The 21,882-nt window shown below is 39.1% G+C and overlaps 1 protein-coding gene and 1 long non-coding RNA gene across 3 annotated transcripts; one reads left to right on the top strand and one right to left on the bottom strand.

Annotated features, from left to right (window-relative positions):
* The first annotated feature begins 232 nt into the window (after positions 1–232).
* LOC115261346 (uncharacterized) lies at positions 233–19,849 on the top strand. Of its 2 annotated transcripts, none has more exons than XM_062856878.1 (4): positions 233–583; positions 858–1,056; positions 13,398–17,445; positions 17,578–19,849. In XM_062856878.1, exons 1-4 carry the CDS (start codon positions 530–532, stop codon positions 18,185–18,187), a joined length of 4,911 nt encoding a protein of 1,636 aa, XP_062712862.1. In that variant the 5' UTR covers positions 233–529; the 3' UTR covers positions 18,188–19,849. The 2 variants fall into 2 exon arrangements, with proteins under 2 accessions (XP_062712862.1, XP_062712861.1); XM_062856877.1 differs by having other exon boundaries at positions 234–583; positions 13,356–17,445; positions 17,578–19,845.
* Positions 6,692–12,260, bottom strand: LOC134289985 (uncharacterized). The gene is made up of 2 exons (XR_009998780.1): positions 7,165–12,260; positions 6,692–6,825 (listed from the first exon to the last, which is right to left on the bottom strand). It is a non-coding gene; the product is annotated as an uncharacterized LOC134289985 (long non-coding RNA).
* Positions 19,850–21,882: the final 2,033 nt, after the last annotated feature.

Raw genomic sequence — 21,882 nt, forward strand, 5'->3', positions numbered from 1 at the left:
AACTGAGTTTTGTTCAGCCGTTTCACAACCGTCATAACTTATTGATTTCTATCAATTCAATGTGCTATTCATTATCATACCAATAAATTTGCCAAATCCTTACACTGGGGTGCCGTTCCGTTGAAACACCCACAAACGGCCGCGCAAGTTCAATGTTACTGTTTTTGGCCGTCAGGTTTTGCGTTTGTTTTGCACACACCACACCAGATAGTTTTCCTCTAAATTTTCATTTCATTATCACTTTTCCACCCAGAGCACGCACACAACCACCCACTCGGCCGATTCCTTTCCACAGGGCGTCAATAGTTTCAGCTAGTTAGTTAGTTAGTGGCAGCTCTGAGTAGGTACTTACGGGGCCCGCATCATATGGCCACACTTGAGTGAATCCGTGCACACACGGACCCCAGGCCCGATCAAGTCTATATATAAAAGCTAGTGGCCTTGGTCGGTATCCTACCAGTCCGTTTCGATCCGGTCGGTAATCCGGTTGGGCGTTGTTACACAGCAGCAGCCCCTCGATAGTACCAAAATGACGATGAATTACGGTTCCGCCGTACGCGTGGTGCTATTGATAGGCCTAATTGTGAGTGATTGTTTTGGGGGATTTTCTGTGTGCTGGTTTGGTGAACTGAGACAAAAAGTCCTGAAGATCCATTATGGACTGTTGAAGCTGAAGGGTAGATGTTGGTGATTTTGTGATGATGAAACAGTAGAACCCCAAAGGACTTCAAGGACGTGGTGACTGAAAAGTGATCTAAACGAGTATAGCCAAACCAATCAGTGCTTCTTCATCAGTGTTCCAAATAGCCATAGCTCTAACAGTGTGATCATTTCTCCAATTTTTTCATTCTCGAAAGTCCTTGGTGTGTGGAGCAAAACCCGAAAGCAGTAAAAGTAGCAACAGTGGTGGCAGTAGCAGCAGCAGCCACCATAAGCATAGACCCAAAAGGTATGATGAGGACGGGCCTTCAGAACAGGTTTACTATGTTGACCAAATAGCATCTGATTCTGAGATATCTCCCTGGACGTCGAATCGCATAATCGCCAAAACCACCGGTAAGTTCGGAAATTGTGATCTGAAGAAGTATCAGTGATTCCTGGCTTATGATTCAAGGACTGTTGAAGGATTGGACGCCATTCTTTGTTGCAACTGCTTTCAAAGCTTTCGGAAAATCCTTATGCAAGTTTTCAATAGTGCAATTCAAATTATGATAGAGCAGCCGAATGAAGCCATAAGGATTTGCACACTTCATTTAAGAAGAAACTACGATTGAGAGATAATACTCAAGAAGAACAGTGTTTTTAGCTTACACAAAGTGCGGTGAGTTCATTCACCTAACATCGAGAATGCATGCGCCACGTCAATAATCGATGGTATGCTTGGTTGCCATTAGTGAAGTGATACATAGATACTTCTGTGCTAGGTCATATAAAAGCACAGACTCTAAATCAAAGATAGTTGTCACTTATCTACTTTAAATTGTATACGGGGTTTCATTGTTGGAAGTGCCTTGGCAGGTGAGTTAGCTCAGTTTGGAGCATCACATGATTTTCTTCACCCTGAGCCAGCTCTTCCAGTGACAATGTGATGGAATAAGCTACAAATTTACTCTGATGGGAACCGTCACTCAATACAAACCATATTGGAAAAGAATTAGTTTGATATCATGGTGAGAATAAAATTGTGCTGTACTGAGTCATCTCCTGTAGTGGATTATAGAATAAAAAAAATCTTAAGCAGAATAGTTGATTACAAAGTGCAAATTCTATTAAACTTATCCTCGAAAATGTGCAGATGGACTTAAGGATTGTTATATCTAGAAACAATCACAATATACAGCATTTCGTTGATAATTGCTTACGCATTTTTATAGCAATTCCTTTGCAAATAGTTAGACATTTAATTCGGAAATTTATCAGGCAACTTCTTGGGGAGATCCATCGTCAATTCTTTTGTAAATTTAATCTACAATGACTTTCGGAATTCCTTAAAAAATTTCTTTAGAATTCCATCAGCTGGTTTTACGAAAATTTCTTTAGTTTTTTTTTAATCTCTTAATCTTTCCATTGGAAACTCCCACAACAATTGAGAAATCCTCCGGCACTTCCTTTGAAAAGTTCTTTAGCACTGCGTTCGTAAACTTCCTTCATAAGAATTTTAAAGATATTTTTTTGAATTTTTCAACATTGTTTTAAGGAGTTCTGTCAGTAATTTCATCTGAACTTACTGGGAAACGTGTAATTAGAAGGTACAGAAATGTTATTATTTGACAAATTGACAGATGAATTTGTGAAAAAATACGTTGAGGTGGGACTCGAACCCACGACTCCATATTCACTAGACCGACGCTTTAACCAACTAAGCCAGATAATGCTTCTGCGGAATAGAAAGCCAATCTGAGTCCGAACCCACACCATGAATGCTCCCTTGCTCTCTTGCATCTCTCGTTGGGCTTAGATGCCAATCCACAACACACCCACGTATGTGCCTACTAGTGAGAGCAAATTGTTTTTTAACCTTCACGTACCCAACCCCCGACAACTCATTTTCAAAATGCTGGCATTTCGTCAATTTTCATCCGATTTTTTTTGAAATCGCCCTCAATCGATCATAATTTGGGCCAGTTTATTACACTCAAGTGGCCATGTAGTATCAGGAATCATTCCGGAGATATTTCGGATTGTACTTTGGTCAGGGGGTAGAGGAGGGGTCTGTTTCGCTAAATGGCTGGAAGTGATTATTTCGTGTGTCATTGTATTTGAGAGGCCCTCGCGGAACCTATTCCAGGTGTTCCGGAGCGGCTATATCAGTTGATACATACTTAAGTCATTTTTTTCTTCCCCATTATTTCGGAATCACGAAGATTGATACGGCGCTCAGCATGTTTTGACTGCAAACCATAAATGTCCCCGATGACACCCCCATGGAACCTATGGTACATGTTCCGGGGTAGCCATATTAGTTGATACATACTTCAGTCCATCGATTCTGACTCAGTCATTCGAAATCATGAAGATTGATGTGTCGCACGGCATGTTTAGGTTGAAAACCAAAAGTGTCCCCAATGAGACCCCGCGGAACCTGTCACGCGGATCCGGATGGGCCAACTTATTCAAATATGGTTATCGATGTTGTGTTTCACTGTTTTGTTGCAACAAAAATTTTGCTGAAAATCGATGGTTCAAACACAATAACACACGAAATAACTTTTAGGCATTTTGGCATCCCCCTGACCCCAACACAATCCGGAATATCGCCGGAATGGTTGGAATTGAGTTGGATTTAAATATTTCTCAAGAAATGGTTTTTCGAATTATTTTACAAGATTTATTGTTGTGTCATCTGTCCCATTTCAGCTTGCGAATATAGTATCAAGTTAAATTCACATTTGCAGTGCTCTGGCGTAATAGAGCATATCAGTCTCATTTTGATGACCGACATTTGGGTCATTTTGTCATTTTCGGCAATGATAAGATAATCTAGAAGGCATGTGTAGACCCCTACCTAACAGGGACAGCGACGTGTAGACGTCTCATATTAAAACGAGATTCAGAATGCCCCTTTAGGATTAAAAAATCCTAGACAAAACTTAAGCTATGAAAGCAACTAATGCTACGAACAAAAGGCAACCTGCCAGAGAACATTTATGAACCCTCGCCATCCTGTCATCGGAAATTGTTATCCACTAGTATAACAGGGTAAAATGTATGTTCTGTGCAGGGATGCCATATATACAGATTTGCAAGCAGATTTGTCTGTATTATACATATTTTTGAGCATCCGTACAGGTTTCGTTTTATATGAAATACAGATTTTTGAGCTTGAGGACCTTTTTATTTTTGTATGGGATACAGATTTTTCACCCAAATTTTGCATAGGATAGAGATTTTTGGAAATAACCATACAGATTTTTCAAAAAATCATCTGGCATCCCTGGTTCAGTGTTGAATATGTCCGTCCTTATGTGATGGCCTAGATTATTACACATTTGTAGTGTTTCGCTACAAGATGTTATTTTAATATGCATTTGTAGTGCTTTACTATGTATTCATAATGATTCTTTCCGCTGTTCTTTCAGTATATACTTCGGGAATTCTTTCGAAAAAGGTTCACTTATCATGCCAATTCACAAACTGATCAATTTCACCTCGAATGCAGAATTATTGATCTTTCATTTCAAATAGTATTTGTTACATTAAAATTATGAGCAGTAAAAATTTAAACATTTTTGTTTCTTGATACAGTGTTGCCACAGATGATTTTTTTTTTATTAATTTCAAAATTTCATATCAATTTTTCGTCGAATGCAGAAAAGCATCACTCTCCAAGGTGGTTTGGGCCGCTGTAACAGTGTTGCCAGTTCAATAATAACACAGCGTAACAAAAATTAACTTTTGGTCTGTCTCAAGAGCAAACTTATGTGTCTCTGATAAATTTTGGGCCGCTGAATCCGAATCCGGACTCAGATTTGCTCCAACACGTCTCAATTTTGAGCTATACCTCAATATATAGGGCAAAATATGAGATTTTGGGCTTTTTTGACTGCAAGCCATTAAGCATGGACATATTTGTTTAAGCAATCAAAAGGTTAATTGGTTAATTAACATCTAAATAACGAAATTGATAGTTTTAAGCGATTTATGTTAGGTACTATATTTCCCATACAAGTCACCTTCCAAAAGTTGCATGCAAGTTTTCATACTAACATGAAATGATTAAATCTTTCAAATTTGATTAGGTAAAACAAAATATTTTGCATGAGTCGTTAATTTAGATGTTAATTGACCAATTAACCCTTTGATTGCTTAAAAAAATATTTCCATGCTTAATGGCTTGCAGTCATAAAAGCCCAGAAACGCATATTTTGTCCTATACATTGAGGTATAGCTCAAAATTGTGACGTGTTGGAGCAAATCTGAGCCCGAATTCGGATTCAGCGGCTCAAAATCCTTCGGAGATACATAAGTTTGCTCTTGAGACAAAAAAAATGTTGCGCTGTGTAATAGATACATTGAAATAGACAAGAATGAATTATTAAATTGTAAATGTAATAGAATGTATCTATTAGCCTCATTTCCTTTGATGCTCAATACACGGTGCTTCATTTACCGTTATTATCAAAAAAAATATACCATCAAAACCTGAAACGCCATTCTCCTTCTTCATCATTCCTACACCTCTGGACAAATTTATAAAAAAATCGTTAGACGAAATTTTGAGTTACGCCCTTTTAAAGGGCCTAACCCCTAAAAAATCAGGGTTTCTATAGAAAAACATCATATTTCATAACAGAAGCATGTTTCTGCCATCAAAATTTAAAACGCCATTCTCTTTCTTTATCATTTCTACACCTCTGTACAAATTTTGAAAATAATAGTTAGACGAATTTTTGAGTTACGCCCTTTTAAAAGGCCTAACCCCTAAAAAATGAGGGTTTCTATAGAAAAACATCATATTTCATAACAGAAGCATGCTTCTGCCAACAAAATTTGAAACGCCATTCTCTTTCTTTATCATTTCTACACCTCTGGATAAATTTTAAAAATAATCGTTAGGCGAAATTTTGAGTTATGCCCTTTTAAAGGGCCTTACCCCTAAAAAAAAATTGGGGTTTCTATAGGATACCAGCATATTTCATTACAGAAGCTAGTCCCAAATAATGAAAAGTATCATTAATAACAACAAATGATACAATTTGATACTATGCACTAATATTGAATGCATTGTGTATAAAAATTAGCCATAACGCCAGCATAAGGAAAGTATTCTTTAACCTGTAGGATACGGACGTTTTTGGCTTCATTTACTATTATAGCCAGAACAATATACAATGAAAAACATAAACGACAGTTCATTTACTTTCTCATTTAGGCCGGAACAAATCTCATTTTCTTCTTTTGTCACAATACTCGTTGGCTCGCTAAGGGGGAGGACAATAAATAATAAATGTATTTGATGAATAAATACCCAAACAATTCGGCAAAATCTATAAACTCATCGGATTTGTAAAGGAATTTTCTGTGCAACTCAAATTTCACCCTAAAATTTTAAAATTTCTTGAATAATTTGTTGGTGTCCCCCCTCAAAATGTTGAATTTCGACCAAAATTTTCCAGGGGGGCGGTGACATAAGAGAAAATCGAAATTTGTGTCAGCCTTATATAGTTAATTCACACCCATAAACTGAATTTCAAAAATAATGTTGGTAAAATTCTCCAGTTACGCCCATTTGAAGGTCATAAGTACTTATAGTAGAATTATTATAAAACATAGTTTCATTTAATCACGTTTATTCTTCGGGAACGTAGTTTAGCAGTTAAAAATAGAACTATCATTACAATTGATAATCTCAATCCTTAGTTTTGTATGTTTATTAATTGAAAAGAGCATTCACCAATAAATCTAACGAATGAGATAGGCGTATGTCATCGCTTGTTTTGTCTATAAAAAAGCAATACAAAAAACTTACGTCCCACGCTATGAATGGCAATTGATACAAACATGATTGCTTCCTAGATGTTTGAAAATACTTCCCTTATATTAGCGTAATGGCCAATTTGTATACACATATCAATACAAATAGCCAATATTAAAGACAGACACGGACACGTTCTATGCTTCCAGTGAGCTTTTCGCTCTTTGAAGGAAGCACGACACTAGACAACGGATTTTTAGGGTTAGGCCCCTTAAAAGGGCGTAACTCAAAATTTCGTCTAACGATTATTTTTAAAATTTATCCAGAGGTGTAGGAATGATAAAGAAAGAGAATGGCGTTTCAAATTTTGTTGGCAGAAGCATGCTTCTGTTATGAAATATGATGTTTTTCTATAGAAACCCTGATTTTTTAGGGGTTAGGCCCTTTGAAAGGGCGTAACTCAGAATTTCGTCTAACGATTATTTTAAAAATTTGTTCAGAAGTGCAGGAAAGATAAAGAAGGAGCATGGCGTTTCAGGTTTTTATGGCAGAAACATGCTTCTGTTATGAAATATAATGGTATTCTATAGAAACCCCTATTTTTTAGGGGTAAGGCCCTTTAAAAGGGCGTAACTCAAAATTTCGTCTAACGATTATTTTAAAAATTTATCCAGAGGTGTAGGAATGATAAAGAAAGAGAATGGCGTTTCAAAATTTGTTGGCTGAAGCATGCTTCTGTTATGAAATACGTATAGAAACCCTCATTTTTTAGCCTAACCCCTTTAAAGGGCGTAACTCGAAAATTCGTCTAACGATTATTTTCAAAATTTGTCCAGAGGTGTAGAAATGATAAAGGAAGAGAATGGCGTTTCAAATTTTGATGGCAGAAACATGCTTCTGTTATGAAATATGATGTTTTTCTATAGAAACCCTGGTTTTTTAGGGGTTAGGCCCTTTAAAAGGGCGTAACTCAAAATTTCGTCTAACGATTTTTTTTTTAATTTGTCCAAAGGTGTAGGAATGATGAAGAAAGAGAATGGCGTTTCAGATTTTGATGGTATTTTTTTTTATAATAACGGTAAATGAACTACCGTGAATATATTTCTATATTATTATTCATGTAAGTGTTGCCAAATATTTTCATTTTATTGTAAAAATCTAAAGCACATGGAAACACGGAAATTTTTGTAAAAAATACCAAATAATAAGAGAATGAAGTTTTTCTATAATATCAGATGTAGTATATAATTTTTAGAAGTAAACACTCTTCAACGTAATTTAAAAACGTTTTGGTCAGATTTAAGGCATGATAATTTAGGAAAACGTGGGAAAATGTGAGAGTACTACCAATTCATGAATTATGGGTATTGTTGCGAGAAAGTAGAGTAGGAAAGTCGATCAAAATTCGATAATTTACTCCAGTGTGAATATAATTATTAAATTCCTACAAAAAATACAATTCAGGTTACTTATTACTAAATACAAACAATCAATTATATATTCCTACTTCTAGTGATCGATCTTCAATTTTCCACGCAACTATTTCACCGTTGTTTGTTTTGGCACTGTCGAATTACATCCAATTGTACTGCGTGTGCGTAGAAACTTCGTTGTCAGATGCGTTCAACTGATAGCCTTTTATTCGCTAGAGCATCATACAGTGGCGTATAAAGGGGTTCAGATACCGCTGCTTGGGTTATCGTTGTGGCGCACTTAACAGGTATAATTCTCATAAAATAAAGTTAACTACTGCTTTTATTCTAGTTTTCCCCCAGACAATAAGTTTTACACCAAACGAAAACTAACAAGACTCAGAGTTGTCAAATGTGATAGAGTTATCACAAAAACAGAAAATAATAAATTTGGAATGATGACTTGATTAAATATTCATTATTTATTTATACAGATTTATTTATTTATTTATATGATCACAATAAAATCAACATATTTGGCAGTCTTTCGTCGGAAATATTGATGAAGAAAATAAGATATATTTCATACATTTGTAATTAATTCATATCCATAATTTACAAACTGGCAACACTATCACTTTTTTCAAATTTTTTTGTTTATTTTGGTCTGAATCAGCTCAAGTCATTAAAAAATCAAAGAATGTTTGGAAGGAATTTTAAAAATTGCACATCCATTGTCTTGAAAAACGGCCAAAAACACCTCGGGAAATTGGGATTTTCTGAGTGAAAACGTCAGATGAAAAAATACAGAAAAAAATGAGCCTATTCGAGATATTTTAAGATTCCAAGGAACCCTATGTATTGTTCCCAATTACTTTCAAACGAGAGGATAAATATATCACAATACTAATCGCATTTAAAGTTATAGAACAATCATTTCTAGCAACTTGCCAAAAATTTAGAAATATTTTTGAAATGAATTTCTAGTGAAAGTTCAAAATAAATAGAAATTCAATAGCGCTATTTTTAGCTGAAAATTATTGAAGAAATTTTTGTGGGCACCCATGTTTAGGTTCTATTGAAAATTGTGACTGAATGTCTGACTAAATTTTCCCGAGAAAATTCTACACATTTTTTGACAGAATTGGACGAGTACATTTTTACAAGACTTTTTTCAAAACTTTATAGATACTCTCAATAACCAATGCACAATTGGTCCAGAGCCGTATTTACGAAGACAAAAATGTTTGGGTCGAAACCTTAAGTTTTAGATACATAGTGTCTTTGGGAAAGTTTCTTCTTATTTTTCGACTTTTTTTCTCATTATTGTGAAATTAGGGTGGTCCCTCTAGTTTAGCTGATCCAAACATCTGCTTTTTAATAGTTTTATGTACGTATACAAAATGTTCTACAAAGTTGTAGAAGAACTTATTTGGAGAAAGTTTGCCTAAGAAACCATTATTCTATCTCTTATGGTTCCTAACTTATAATTTTTTAAAAGATTCATGTTAGGGTGATCCATGAAATTCAGTTTTATTGAAATAACTTTTAATTCGTTCGTTTCTCGTAAATACTTTGTTCCGAGCACTTTTAGAACTATCAATGACGCATATTTTTTCCAAGAGCTCGATGCTCTAACTCTCATGGTTAAAAAGATATTGACATTTTCCTTCGAAAAATCACAGTTATTCAAAAAGTCATATATCAAAAAGGAGCAAATGGATTTTCAATCTCTCGGTTGCATTGGAAAGATCGTATTCTGTTCTATTTTTGGTGAAAAAACTGCAGGTACCTTTTTTTGTTTGAAGCTTTTTTTTGAATTTTGAAAGTACGATTTTTTTCATGGAAAAGCAGTTGTAACGTTGAAAATCGATGAGATACGAACTCGGCGTCTTCGACAAAATTGTGAGTTTTGGCTGCTCTAAAATATTTTATCAACAGTGTGCCTTAATGGCGATGACAGTACAGTGGCGTTTCGGTTTTATCACTAGTCGTTTTAATCACTACTCGCCCGAATTCACGGTTTTCTATTCGATTTTATCTCGATTTTCGTTTCGTTTTTATCACACTTGTTCTAAAACATTCCGAAATCAATAGAAAACCAATACAGCCTTGCCCAGTCCACCAAAACTGTTCAAAAATGTGAACTACAGCTCATACATTGTGCAGCTGAATGATTTTGAATAAAAAATTTACATATTTTTCTCGTTTCACTAAATTTACGGTTTCGTTTATATCACGGTAAAATTTTTTTTGATCGTGATAAAACCGAAAAACCACTGTATAAATAAACGTTGGTTCTAGAATGAAATGGATGACCATTTACTAAGCTACTTTGATCTATCTAACAAAGACGAGTTGAATTTGCTCGGAGTGTGTCGTTTTTCATATGAAAATCGGTTTTTACTCAATATAATTTTATGTGTTGATTTTTTCACAATACTTTGTTCTGGGCACTTTTAGAACAGTCAAAAACTCACAATTTTGTCGAAGACGCCAAGTTCGTATCACATCAATTTTCAACGTTACAACTGCTTTCAAAATTCAATAAAAGATTTCAAACCAAAAAGGTACCTGCAGTTTTTTCACCATAAATAGAACAAAGCACGATCTTTCCAATGCAATCGAGAGATTGAAAATCCATTTACTCCTTTTTGAGATATGACTTTTTGAATAAAAGTGATTTTTCGAAGAAAAATGCCAATATCCTTCTAACCATGAGAGTTAGAACATTGAGCTCTTTGGAAAAAATATGCGTCGTTGATAGTTCTAAAACTTCTCGGAACAAAGTATTTACGAGAAACGAACGAATTAAAAGTTATTTCAAGAAAACTGAATTTCATGGAAGAATTCTTTAAAAATCATAGGTTAAGAACCATAAGAGATAGAATAATGGTTTCTTTGGCAAACTTTCTCCAAATAAGTTCTTTTACAACTTTGTAGAACATTTTGTGAACATACATAAAACTATTAAAAAGCAGATGCTTAGATCAGCTAAACTAGAGGGACCACCCTAACTCCACAATAATAAGAAAAAAGGACGAAAAATAAGATGAAACTTTCCCAAAGACACGATGTATCTAAAACTTATGGTTTCGGCACAAACATTTTTGTCTTCGTAAATACGGCTCTGGACCCATTCTGAACAATATTTCCAATTTCCTCAACAAATCCATGGATTTTCCGGGAATTTTGTCATTAATTTCGTAAAATCTTTCAAGAACACAATCACATTTCTCTTAGGACATTTAAAATAAATTCTGAAAAAATACTCCTAAAAGTTTCAATAGTTTCTCTATAAAATTCTCGAATAATCCTGAAATTGAGCAGGTCCAATCATACCTCAGAATTTCAGAGTTCAATTTCACTAAATGTGCATTACAATTAAACGACTGATTTGGAGCCGGACAATTTTATTCAGGATATTCTTTTCAAAAAGAAAAGTCATTATCCAAAAACTTTTTCAACATTTCTACGCTACTGTAAATAACCACGTCTACGATTATACACTGGGACCTCTTTTACGCTGTGGGCTGGCGGTGCATAAATAAAAATCGCTAAAAAAAATCAAATAAGACAAAAAAGAGGGGCTTTTGTGCAGAATTAAGTCAGGATTTCAATGGGGAAATTCAGTTCCCGAGAACAGGCCTTGCTGCTGGGCATTTGAGATGGGGATAAGATGCCGCAGGAAGCTCCCGGAGAGTCAAAAAAGGGAATTCCAAGGGACTTCAGGGGCGTTTAAGAGGATTTCAATAGCCTTTTAGAGGCGCTCCGACAGGTTTTGTGCGCTTTTCAAAGAAAACAAGGAGATTTCATTGTCGTTTCAATAGTATTACGGCAGAATCAGAGACGTTGCAAGGGACCTTAAGGTCACAGAAGCCTTTAATGGACGTTTCAAGGCATTTCATAGAGTGTCAGAGGGTTTCAGGATCGTTCTAAGTGTATTCTGAAAAATTTAGAGGCATTTAATAGCATTTCAGGGACGTTTTCTGTGATTTTCAGAATCGTTTCATTAGAAGGGGAGTCAAGAACGTTTTAAGGGTATTCCAAGAGCTTCAGAGCCATTACAAATGAAACGGAGATTTCAAGGGTGTTTCAATGAGGTAATAGAAGTTAAGGGGCATTTCAGGAACGTTACACGGGCTTTGAGTGTTTTTTTTTTCTGGAGGGGTCTTGGGTGTTTAAGGGTGTTCAAAGGTATTTCAAATGAAACACGGGGATTTCAGGAGCGTTCCAATAGAATGAAATGCTTCTGAGTCCTCCCGATACCCTTTGAGACACCCTGAAACGCTCATGAGACCACTAAGTGCCCCCTGAAATCCCCTGGGATCCCTGAAATGCCCTTGAATCCCCCCGGAAAGCCTCTGAGACTCCATAGAACGCTCATGAGACCCCCTAGAACAATCCTGAGACCTTCAGGAACACTCCTGAAATATCCAGACGTTCAGGTACCCCCATTAAATTCCTTGTGGTCCTCTAAAGTTCCCTGAAATGCCACTGAGATCTCCTGAAGCGCCTGTAACCCCTAGAGCCTCCTGAGACTCCCTTAAACTCGCCTGAGACTTCTCGGTATTCTCTGAAATTCCCTGGGATCCTCTTGAAACGCCCCTGAGATCTCCTAGTACCTCCTGAAACCCTATAAAACACCCAAAAACGTCCCCGCAAGCCCTCTGAAACGCCCTGAGACCTTCTGGAATTCCTCTGGAACTCCCCCTGAAACCTTTTTGAGCAATGTATGAACTGATTTGATTCATATCAACAATAATCACCAAATCTTTTCAGTCTCAATGAACAGTCTCTCAACAAACCTCTTGACCCACACCTTATAACTGTTGGGCCGGTATGTGTTGGGTGACCAAAATAATGACAGGCCAACGATATTTTTAGGTCGAGTTATGACGAAGAAAGCTTCAAATCTTTGACCTCATAAATTACTCTTGCTTGCTATGCTGGGGCTCATTTGGGTGAATGTTGTTGGAGAGGGATTATACGCAAATTGTCACGCAAAAATCGACCTCTTCCAAACCCCCAATGTCTCACAATGTCACAGAGACAAACCAGCCAAGGGCTGAAAGTCTCTTTAATAAAGATAAATCAATCAATCACCCCTTCCCCTTGAAAAGTATCGTTGTTATTATTGTTTTAATTGCCGCGATTTCATGAAAAGTATCGTGCACACGGCGCCCTGATTGATGAGGTTGGTGTCAATTAAATGATCAGATGCCATTCAATTGATATCCCGGTAGAAAATGAGTGGTTGCCTGTCTCAATTTAAGCTTGAAATATCGGCCTCAGTCTGCTAAACTACCTGAAGCTTAGTCATATAATTTTGCTTAGTTGGGAAAGATTATTGGATAACTTTGAGTTCCACAGATTTCAAAAAAATCCACATGATGAATAGAACAAAATCGCCGAAAATACATAAGTAGCCCTGTATTTAAAATCTGACCCTTGAATCATAAGTCGAAGAATCCACAAACTGGCACAATGGTTACTGTTTGCACCCATTATATGTTCTTCACTCCTAGAAAATGGTAAACAATCCCAGTACATTATCAACATCTCACCAGAAGATGAAGTTATCATCCACGAAGGGGGCGCATCTGATCGTAACTCCGTCCAGGAGCCGGATCAGGAACAATCCCCGCAGGACTTCGTCCAACAAGCGCTGCGTATGCGCGAGCAGTACAAGAAGGGATCGGGTGCGAGAGCTTCCACCCCGCTTCCGGCCAGCTCATTTGTCGAGTACACGACGGTTAAAAACGATCACTATGGACCAAGTAAGTCGCCTCCAGCAGCTGCACCAGCTTACCATAGCAAACCTGTTCCGCCGAAGCCTCATCATCCCGCACCACCACAGTCGGCAGCACTATCGGGTCACCAAGCACCACAGGTCATCTACCGACCGAAACACATCAAGCCGAAACCCACCAAGATTCCAGTGAACACGGTAACGCCATTCAGTGACATTGAGCTACCAGAGGCCGAAGCCACCAGTCCCTACCGGAAGGACAAACTCAAGGACCAACCCAAATCTACAAAACACAACCCAATCAAACAACAGGACACGGAAGCATCTACGCTCTACATCCAGAAAGTGAAACCAATAGATTCTGTATACACCAGTTATAACACACACCACGATACTGGCAGCAGCTTCAAAGAGTTCCAGCAGTTGCCCCTCACCGATTCCCACGGCTCAAGTTCTATTTTAAGCGTACAGAAGGTCAAGCCTCCAGGCAACCATAGATCCCCTTTCCATCACGAAGAAACCAACGTTTACCACGAGAAAAAGCACAAACACAAGCACATATCATCCGAAGAAATTCGCTACAAACCAAAACATAAGACGCACACTCATCATCATCATCAGATTGAACAGGCAGCTGAATTCTATCCGGAGAAGATTCGGCACACTGTCGAACGACAGCCAGCCAAGCTGCATCAGGAATCGTCTGCAGATCCATTCGATAAATACTATCTACCGAAAGCAACGGTCAAAGAAATAAAACTCGAACCTGAACCAGCTCCATCCGTTGAGTCATACAGATATCAACCACCAAAGAGCTATCCTCCGGAGGAAGCCAGCAAGTTCAAGTTCACAAGTCCCAGCACTCCTGAGCCATACAAACCATATCATCACATCAAAACATTCACAGAAGAAAAACGCGTTATCAAGGAAGAACCTTTCCGACATCAACCATCACCAAGACCACACCACTTTGATTTTCCAAGTCCTTCGCAAAAACCTCACCATGCTGAAAGGCCGAGTTCAAAGCCAAAATACAGTGAGTATGTTTCGAAAGATGACAACTATCCTCAATCGTTCCTAAACGCTCACCAAGCAGAGGTCCATGAGCCTTATAAACCAACTTGGCCTAAGCCAGAAGAGTTGCCGGATAAACATCCAGAAGTTGTTAAAATTGGACCTACACTACCGCCGAAATATTATGAAGAACCTTCTCCAGCACCAAGCTACGCTAAGGTCACGACCTATCCCACCCAATCTTCATCTAATTCACAACAAGTCTACCACCGTGTCAAAGCCCCACAGCCGGGCGATCCTTACAAATTCAAACCTAGTCCTACCCCAGAAATATCCACTGCCAGCCATGGCTTCCAGAAGCCCAGTTCTTCAACCTTCCCCAAGTACATCCCAACCAAAATGCCAGAGCTAGAAGACCCCAAAACCAGCATCAAACACTCCTACCCATCGCCAGAACCCCTGCCGAACTACATCCCATCATCGACTCCAGGATCTTTCAGTGCTTCACCCGAATACCCGAAGGTATTCTCACTAGCTCCCACCACCTACACACCGAAATACGTCATGTCCTCCACTCCCGAAACCTTCGATTTCCCACACATGAGTGAAGCGCCCAAATCCTTTTCCAAATACAGTGAACCAACCCCATCCACGAAGGTCTACGGCACCATCGTCCCCTCCGAGCAACCTTTCAAAACCCTTAGCACCAAAATCATCATGAAACCAGCACCAACAGAGTTCTCATTCCCTGAACAACTAGAAACTTCTATGAAACCCCTGCAGAACCGTACCACCTCCGTCGAGTTCTCGCCTTCTCCCACCGAAGACCCACAAACCGAGTACTACACAAACCCGGAACACACCACGTACTACGTATTCGCGAACGGAACCGAAATTAAACTAGGCAGTGATCCGTCCAAAATTCCTCCAGAACTCCGTGTGTCCCCGGGAGATGCGTCGTTCTTTAGTTCCAACTACTCCACCAAGTTGGCCGAAGACTACGCCATGAAGTTCAACTGGGACTCCATACCGTCAGCCTCGAAGGATTCCGATTTCTTTGTCAGTCCGGAAACAGCCGTCAGAGAAGGCAAAATGAAGCTCCACAAACCGAAGTCACCCTTGAAGTTCTCCAAGCAGTTGAAACCAATCAAGACGATAACGGTCTACAGGAACACTCATCGGTCAGCAGACGATACTGAAATGGAAGGCGGTTTCGAACCCTCGGATCACTACTTCAAACAAGGGGCAGACGTTCCGCAAATCAGCGACAAGCGTGGCGAGGTGGCAGACGATGACGAAGATTTTTTCTTTGCCAACGGAGAAGTGATTCTCGAAGATGATCCCAGCAAGGCCTCGAAGAAGAATTCATTCTTCCTTCCGCCAGGGCTAAATCAAGCTCAAATGATGCTGAAGATTGCACAACAAACGCACCAGCAGCAGCAACAGCAGCTACAACAACAACAGCAACAGGTCTTGCTTCAACAACAACTTCAGCAGCAACAGTTGCAACAGCAACAACTCCACCCGCAACAGTTGCAACAGCAACAACTTCACCCGCAGCAACATCAAAAGCAGCCTCAACAACAACCGCTGCAACAACCCCATCCGCCGACACAAAATTCAATTCAAGATCAACAAGTGCCAGACATGGACATGAGTGCTGAACCATCGAAGAAGCATCAGTACTTTGTGCTGTATCACATTGAGGACAATAAAAAGAAACCGCGACCAACGCCACCAACGACCACCCAAGCGCCAACTCCTCCACCAATCAAACAGGAGATTCACTACCACTACAGTGAAAAGGAAAATGAAGATCCGGAGGTAACCCATGAACATTTCAACTACCATCACGAGGAAACTATTGAAGACTTGGATGACGATGTTCAGCACCACTACATCAACCCGAATGCTGGAAAGTTCAACTACCGGCCGAACATAGCGCATCCGTCTTACAAATACAGAGACAATGCCATAGCAGGAAGTGAGACCTCCGTAAGAGTGGTGGATCCTGACTTTAAGCACAATCGCCCTATGGAGATCACAAGGCAGGAATACATGCGACACGTACAGAATGCCGTGATGAAGTACATGAAGCAGTTGCAGGATGAGGGACGCTTGCCGGTGGTTGGTCAAGATGCTGATGATACTCAAAAGACTTTCGAAGAAATAGATATCGAAGCGCTGTTACATGGAAACAATCCAAAGCACAAGTTCCAGCTGAATCAGAATCCAGTGAAACCCTCCAATCTCCCGATGAACCCAAGCCAGTACAAACCGATGAAAACGGTCCCAAGTTCAAGCTCGTACAAGACTCTGGCCAACTTGAAGATCCCAAAGAACACGTATCCAGCGGGGAAGCCACTGAAATCGGCAATCGAGACTATTCAGGAGCAACTTGGCAACAGTGTGGATTTGACGGTGAAAGGAACGAAAGCCCCCTTCAAACCGGATCTTTCCGCGATCGATGTCGGTCAGTCGTATCTGCACGGACCGAGCTACGACCCGCCAATCCCAGTCAAAACCGTTCCGTCAAATTTCGACAGCCCGGCCGTGGTGAAGATTCCGGCTCAGAAGACCAAGTTGCACTTCAACCAACAGACGTACCACGACATCAACTCGCTGACAAATTTGAAAGAAACCCAAAACCTGAAGGCCTCCTCGCCGTACTCGTCGATCAAGGGTGGTTCCGCCAACGTGGGTGCCTCGATCAGTTTCGGTGGTGCCAACAAGGTAAGCACAACACACGCCGAAGACATCAAGCTCGGACCGGAAGCCCTGGACGCGCCCATCCAGATCATCAACGGCATCCCGGTGACGAACCCCTACAACATCGATATGAATACGCTGAGGTGAGTACAGGAAGCTATTGAAGCTTCGAGGAATAGTTTGTTTATTTGTTTTCGTTCTGTGTTAGTACACTATACAATTCAAGACCTTCGATGTGCTCACCGGTTACAAAAACTCCTTCAACTATTCCTCAGGTACATGCTGGGAGGATTGGCCCAAGCTCAAGCCGAACAGAACCAGCAATCGATCAAGCAGCAAGAGCCAACCCTCAAGCTGAAAGGATCCAACTGGATGTCCCTTCCGACGATGGCCAGTCCGGCACAGATCTTCAACCCCAACATGCAGACCTTCCATCACGGACCATCCGAAGCAACTAACTTCAAGTACAACTCAAACTTCGACAGCAACAACTTCAAGATCAAGATGCCTCAGAAGGTGAAGGACTTCTCCAAAGCCAAGCCAGTGGGCATCGACTCGATCGGTAGCACCTCCATGAACTACGCCTCTTGGGGTGAAGCTCCGCGTCAGAATCGCCAGCTTGCCCATCTCCAACAGCAACAGCAGCAGCAACAACATCATCATCATCACCCGCAGCAGCATCAGCAACAACTGGGACGACCCAACCGGGAGTTCAACCCGGAAGTGTTCCTGAATCCCCACGGTCAGTACATGGGTCCCGTTATGAAGAAGAAGAATGGACCGGTCGATCGCCAAAGCGCACCCAGCAAAGCCCCAGTGCCACCAGCGACCAAAGCTAAGAAGACCAGTTTGGACACGAACCTGAGGCCTCCACCGCCCAGATAGGGCAACAGGTCGATCCACTTGGGAGGGAGGTTGTAGAAATTTCAACGGCAGTTCTGAAGGTGAGCGGAACTGATGGGTGTGCGATAGTGCGTAGCGTTGGATCGCATTCGTAGGTGATCCTTAACTTGTAGATAGGATAGCTAGGATTATGAATTTAGAGTGGTGGCTAGTTAATTGAAGATGTCACATCAAGAAGATGAGCAAATATTCGTTCACGCTTTGTTGTAGTCAGGTTTTTACGCTGGTCTACTTGATATGAGGTTTTCAGTGTTGAGCTGCCTTCGTTAAATCAAAGCTCAAAAACCACCGGTTTAGAGATTATCTAAAACCTTAATTGTAAACGTAAGACTTATTCGAGCCTTCTATCTCGTTCTGGAAAAACAAATTTTAGCTGTTATTTATTGAACCATAACTAATAATTTATTGAAGATCTTTTAATCAACTGTAGTATAGTGATAGGAACAAACACACACATAAATACGCCGCTTTGGACTACACGAACAGATTCTAGCGAAAATAAACAGACTTCCCAAGTATTACGAAAGCGACATCTACCCGTCTTTTTTGGGCCAGCTAATGCGTACCGAAGAAATCCGTGCACTGGTAAGTACCTAACCTTCTATGACCTATGTATAATATATATATATAATATATATGTATAATATATTGTATATCGAACACACAGAAAAATGACGCCTTTTTAAAGCAATAAAACGTATGGTTGATTTTCAAACAGAGAATTTACTCACTTCTTTGTTCTTACTTTGAGTTTATAGATAAAAACAACCAATTACCATCATTCCATATAACGTTAGAAATTTTATTTGTTTTTGGCCCGGAAGCACTCAAAATTCTTTTAAAAAAAACTTATTCTAACTTTGCCACAACGAGGAAATCCAGCAAATCCATCACCGCAACTTCCAAGTGCAGTTTTGGCCGTGATGGATAACGCACAGGTACTCAAGACAGCATCCACAAAACGTTGATCAGTTTCGCCTTTTTGACTATTTTTTTTTTTATTTCTTCTACTTTCCATCCGCTTGCCGACCCAGGTAACCAATAAGCAGTTAAAATAGCATTAATTCGGCACTATATGCGCCTTTACAGCAGGTCTTCAAATGCTAATCTGCCGTATATGCGCCATTAGTGCTAATTAAATGCAGGTTTTGGCCCAATATACGGCTGATTAAATGCTTATCCCTCCTATCCCCCAGATTGTCAAAAATAAAAACAAATATTTTCCCCTGCCCATTTCCCGGCATCTTTTTCTTTTCTTTTTTCTCACTCTCCTATGGAACTTTTGAGGCTTGGGGCACGTTCTGAACTGCTGTTGCTGTTTTTTTTTTGCTGCTTTTGGACAATTTGAGATTTGATCCCTCGATCCTCGGGTTGACGATGGTGCTGAACCGCGCTACAGGGTAAGCTATACATGATTAGATAAAGCGCGTTGGATTTTGGATCTATTTAAGGCAAGAGTACTACACCGGTGGCAGTTACTTCGTTGTGTTATGAGCTCGGCATGTGCTGATAATGAAATCGATCATAGGAAACCAATCATGGAATTAATTTGTCAAAGCATGTTTTCCCATCGTTTTTCTTCGTTGTTACTTATGATTGACTGGACATGAGAATAATGATGGCTTCTACAGCCGTGGCACGTAAATTAGGAAGTGGAAATGTGTTATGGTTCACCCATCTCTCTCAGCAGTTTCATGGCAATAAAGTAGCAGTTATGATGCCTGTTGACCAAAACATACAGTGCATTTGAAATGCTACGAAACTGCTGCCAGATTATGAGTAGCATTTGAATTGTTAATATGGGACAGTTTAGCAGTCGGACTGCTATGATACGGCAGTAAGCAGGTCGAATGCAGATATGAAACAGAAATACGGCTTATTCAAATGCTTATTGTTTACCTGGGGAGTGTCTAAAAATAGATGTCCGAGCTATCACAGGAGCTGCCGTTACCAATACAATCACATTCCAGCTTTGTTTGCAGCAAAAGTGCAGTCATTTAAAACAATCCATTATTTCATGTTGAAACTACAAATTCTCAGTTGTCTCTGGTCTAACAAACTGTCAAAAATTTCGATAGTTGACTTTGACTGTGAAAATATTTGTATTATCAATCAATGCACAATGGTCCACGAGACAGATTTACGAGGAAAAATGCAGCGCCTTCAAATGATTTTCTAGATTAATATGGTCTTCTACAAAGTTGTTCCTAAAAATAAGGCCCTCTTTTCAATATACATGAAAATTGGGGTGATCCATATTTTCGAAGAAATTGGGAATTAAACTTTTTTATTTGCAAGAATAACTATATACATTCTTCGGGAAAGTTGTAGATCTATCAATTTTGAGCAAGTTTGCTGAAAACACTTTTTATGTAGCTTTAAAATTGACCTAGATTTATCTAGAGGTAATTTTCTGAATGAGCTTAGGGTGGTTCAAGAAAAACCGGTTTTCTGGCTTTCAGTTTCGATTTTTCATCTTTTGCCCGCATTCAAAAAAAAGAAAATGTTGTTATAAAACATATCAAAAAATTAGAGGGGTGTTATTTTTGTAACTCAAGTGAGGGGGTTAGAAGGAAAAGGGTGTAAGTGACAAAAACCCACTTTCGAGTAAATGAGGTTTGAAGTTTTCGACCAATTTTTCATCCCATACAAAATGTATGGAGCTTCAAAATCAACCCAATTTTCTCTGATTTATTGTAATTTTTTCAATCATCGTAGAAACAATCTTAAAAAAGTTCCTGAAAGCTTGAAACCTGAAGAATTTTATGATATGCTCAACTCAAAATCGACAAAATGGTCACTCCCAACAAACATTTTTGTTGCATAAGAACAAACCACTCTTAAGCAAACTTTAGCTTAAGAAACTGCTATTCAGCTAGTTCTGTTTCTTGGGCTTACACCCCTTTGATTCTGGGCCCCTCAAGTGAAAAATACTTAAAAAGTGACAAGTGACTATTTTTTTCTAAAAAATCATCAATATCTTTTGAACGGAATGACGTAGCAACATTCTCAGCGCACGAAAATGCGCATTTTTGGAAGCTCTAAAAATGGTTCTTAGACAACTTTGATGAGAAATTTGAAACAAAAAAGATAAAGCGTTTAAACTGTTTTGACCAAATTTGGAGCATTTTCCCATAGTTTTCATAAGGTGACGCTAGAACAAATGTTTTTATTGCTTTATGTTTTTTGTTTCAAATTTCTCGTCAAAGTCGCCTAAGAACCACTTTTAGAGCTTTCAAAAACGCGCATTTTCGTGCGCTGAGAATGTTGCTACGTCATTCCGATCAAAAGATATTGATGATTTTCTAGAAAAAATAGACACTTTTCAAGTATTTTTCACTTGAGTTACAACCCTCTAATATTTTGATATGTTTTAAAACAACATTTCATCTTTTGCATGCGGGAAAAAAGATATTTTTTATGTTTGCCCCAACCCATCATAAACCCTTTTTAATAAAACTATGATTTTTTTAAGAAAAACGCCTGTAACTTTTGAACCAAAAGAGATAACGACCATCTCAGCGCACGAAACGACGCGTCTTCAAATGCTCTACAAGTGTTTCTTGGGCGACTTTGGTGAATAATCGAAACTGAAAAAGTTAACGCCAGAAAACCGTTTTTTCTTGAACCACCCTAAGATTATTCAGAAAAATACCTCTAGATCCGTCAATTTTAAA

The sequence above is a fragment of the Aedes albopictus genome, chromosome 3, assembly GCF_035046485.1.
Source record: "Aedes albopictus strain Foshan chromosome 3, AalbF5, whole genome shotgun sequence".
Lineage (NCBI taxonomy): Eukaryota > Metazoa > Arthropoda > Insecta > Diptera > Culicidae > Aedes > Aedes albopictus.

What these genes read in the sequence shown, in the direction of transcription:
- LOC115261346 (XM_062856877.1), top strand. Translation starts at nt 530, where the DNA reads ATGACGATGAATTACGGTTCCGCCGTACGCGTGGTGCTATTGATAGGC. An exon ending in CATAATCGCCAAAACCACCG is followed by an intron (nt 1,057 to 13,355) that starts GTAAGTTCGGAA and finishes CTTCACTCCTAG; the next exon opens with AAAATGGTAAACAATCCCAG. An exon ending in ATCGATATGAATACGCTGAG is followed by an intron (nt 17,446 to 17,577) that starts GTGAGTACAGGA and finishes ACTATTCCTCAG; the next exon opens with GTACATGCTGGGAGGATTGG.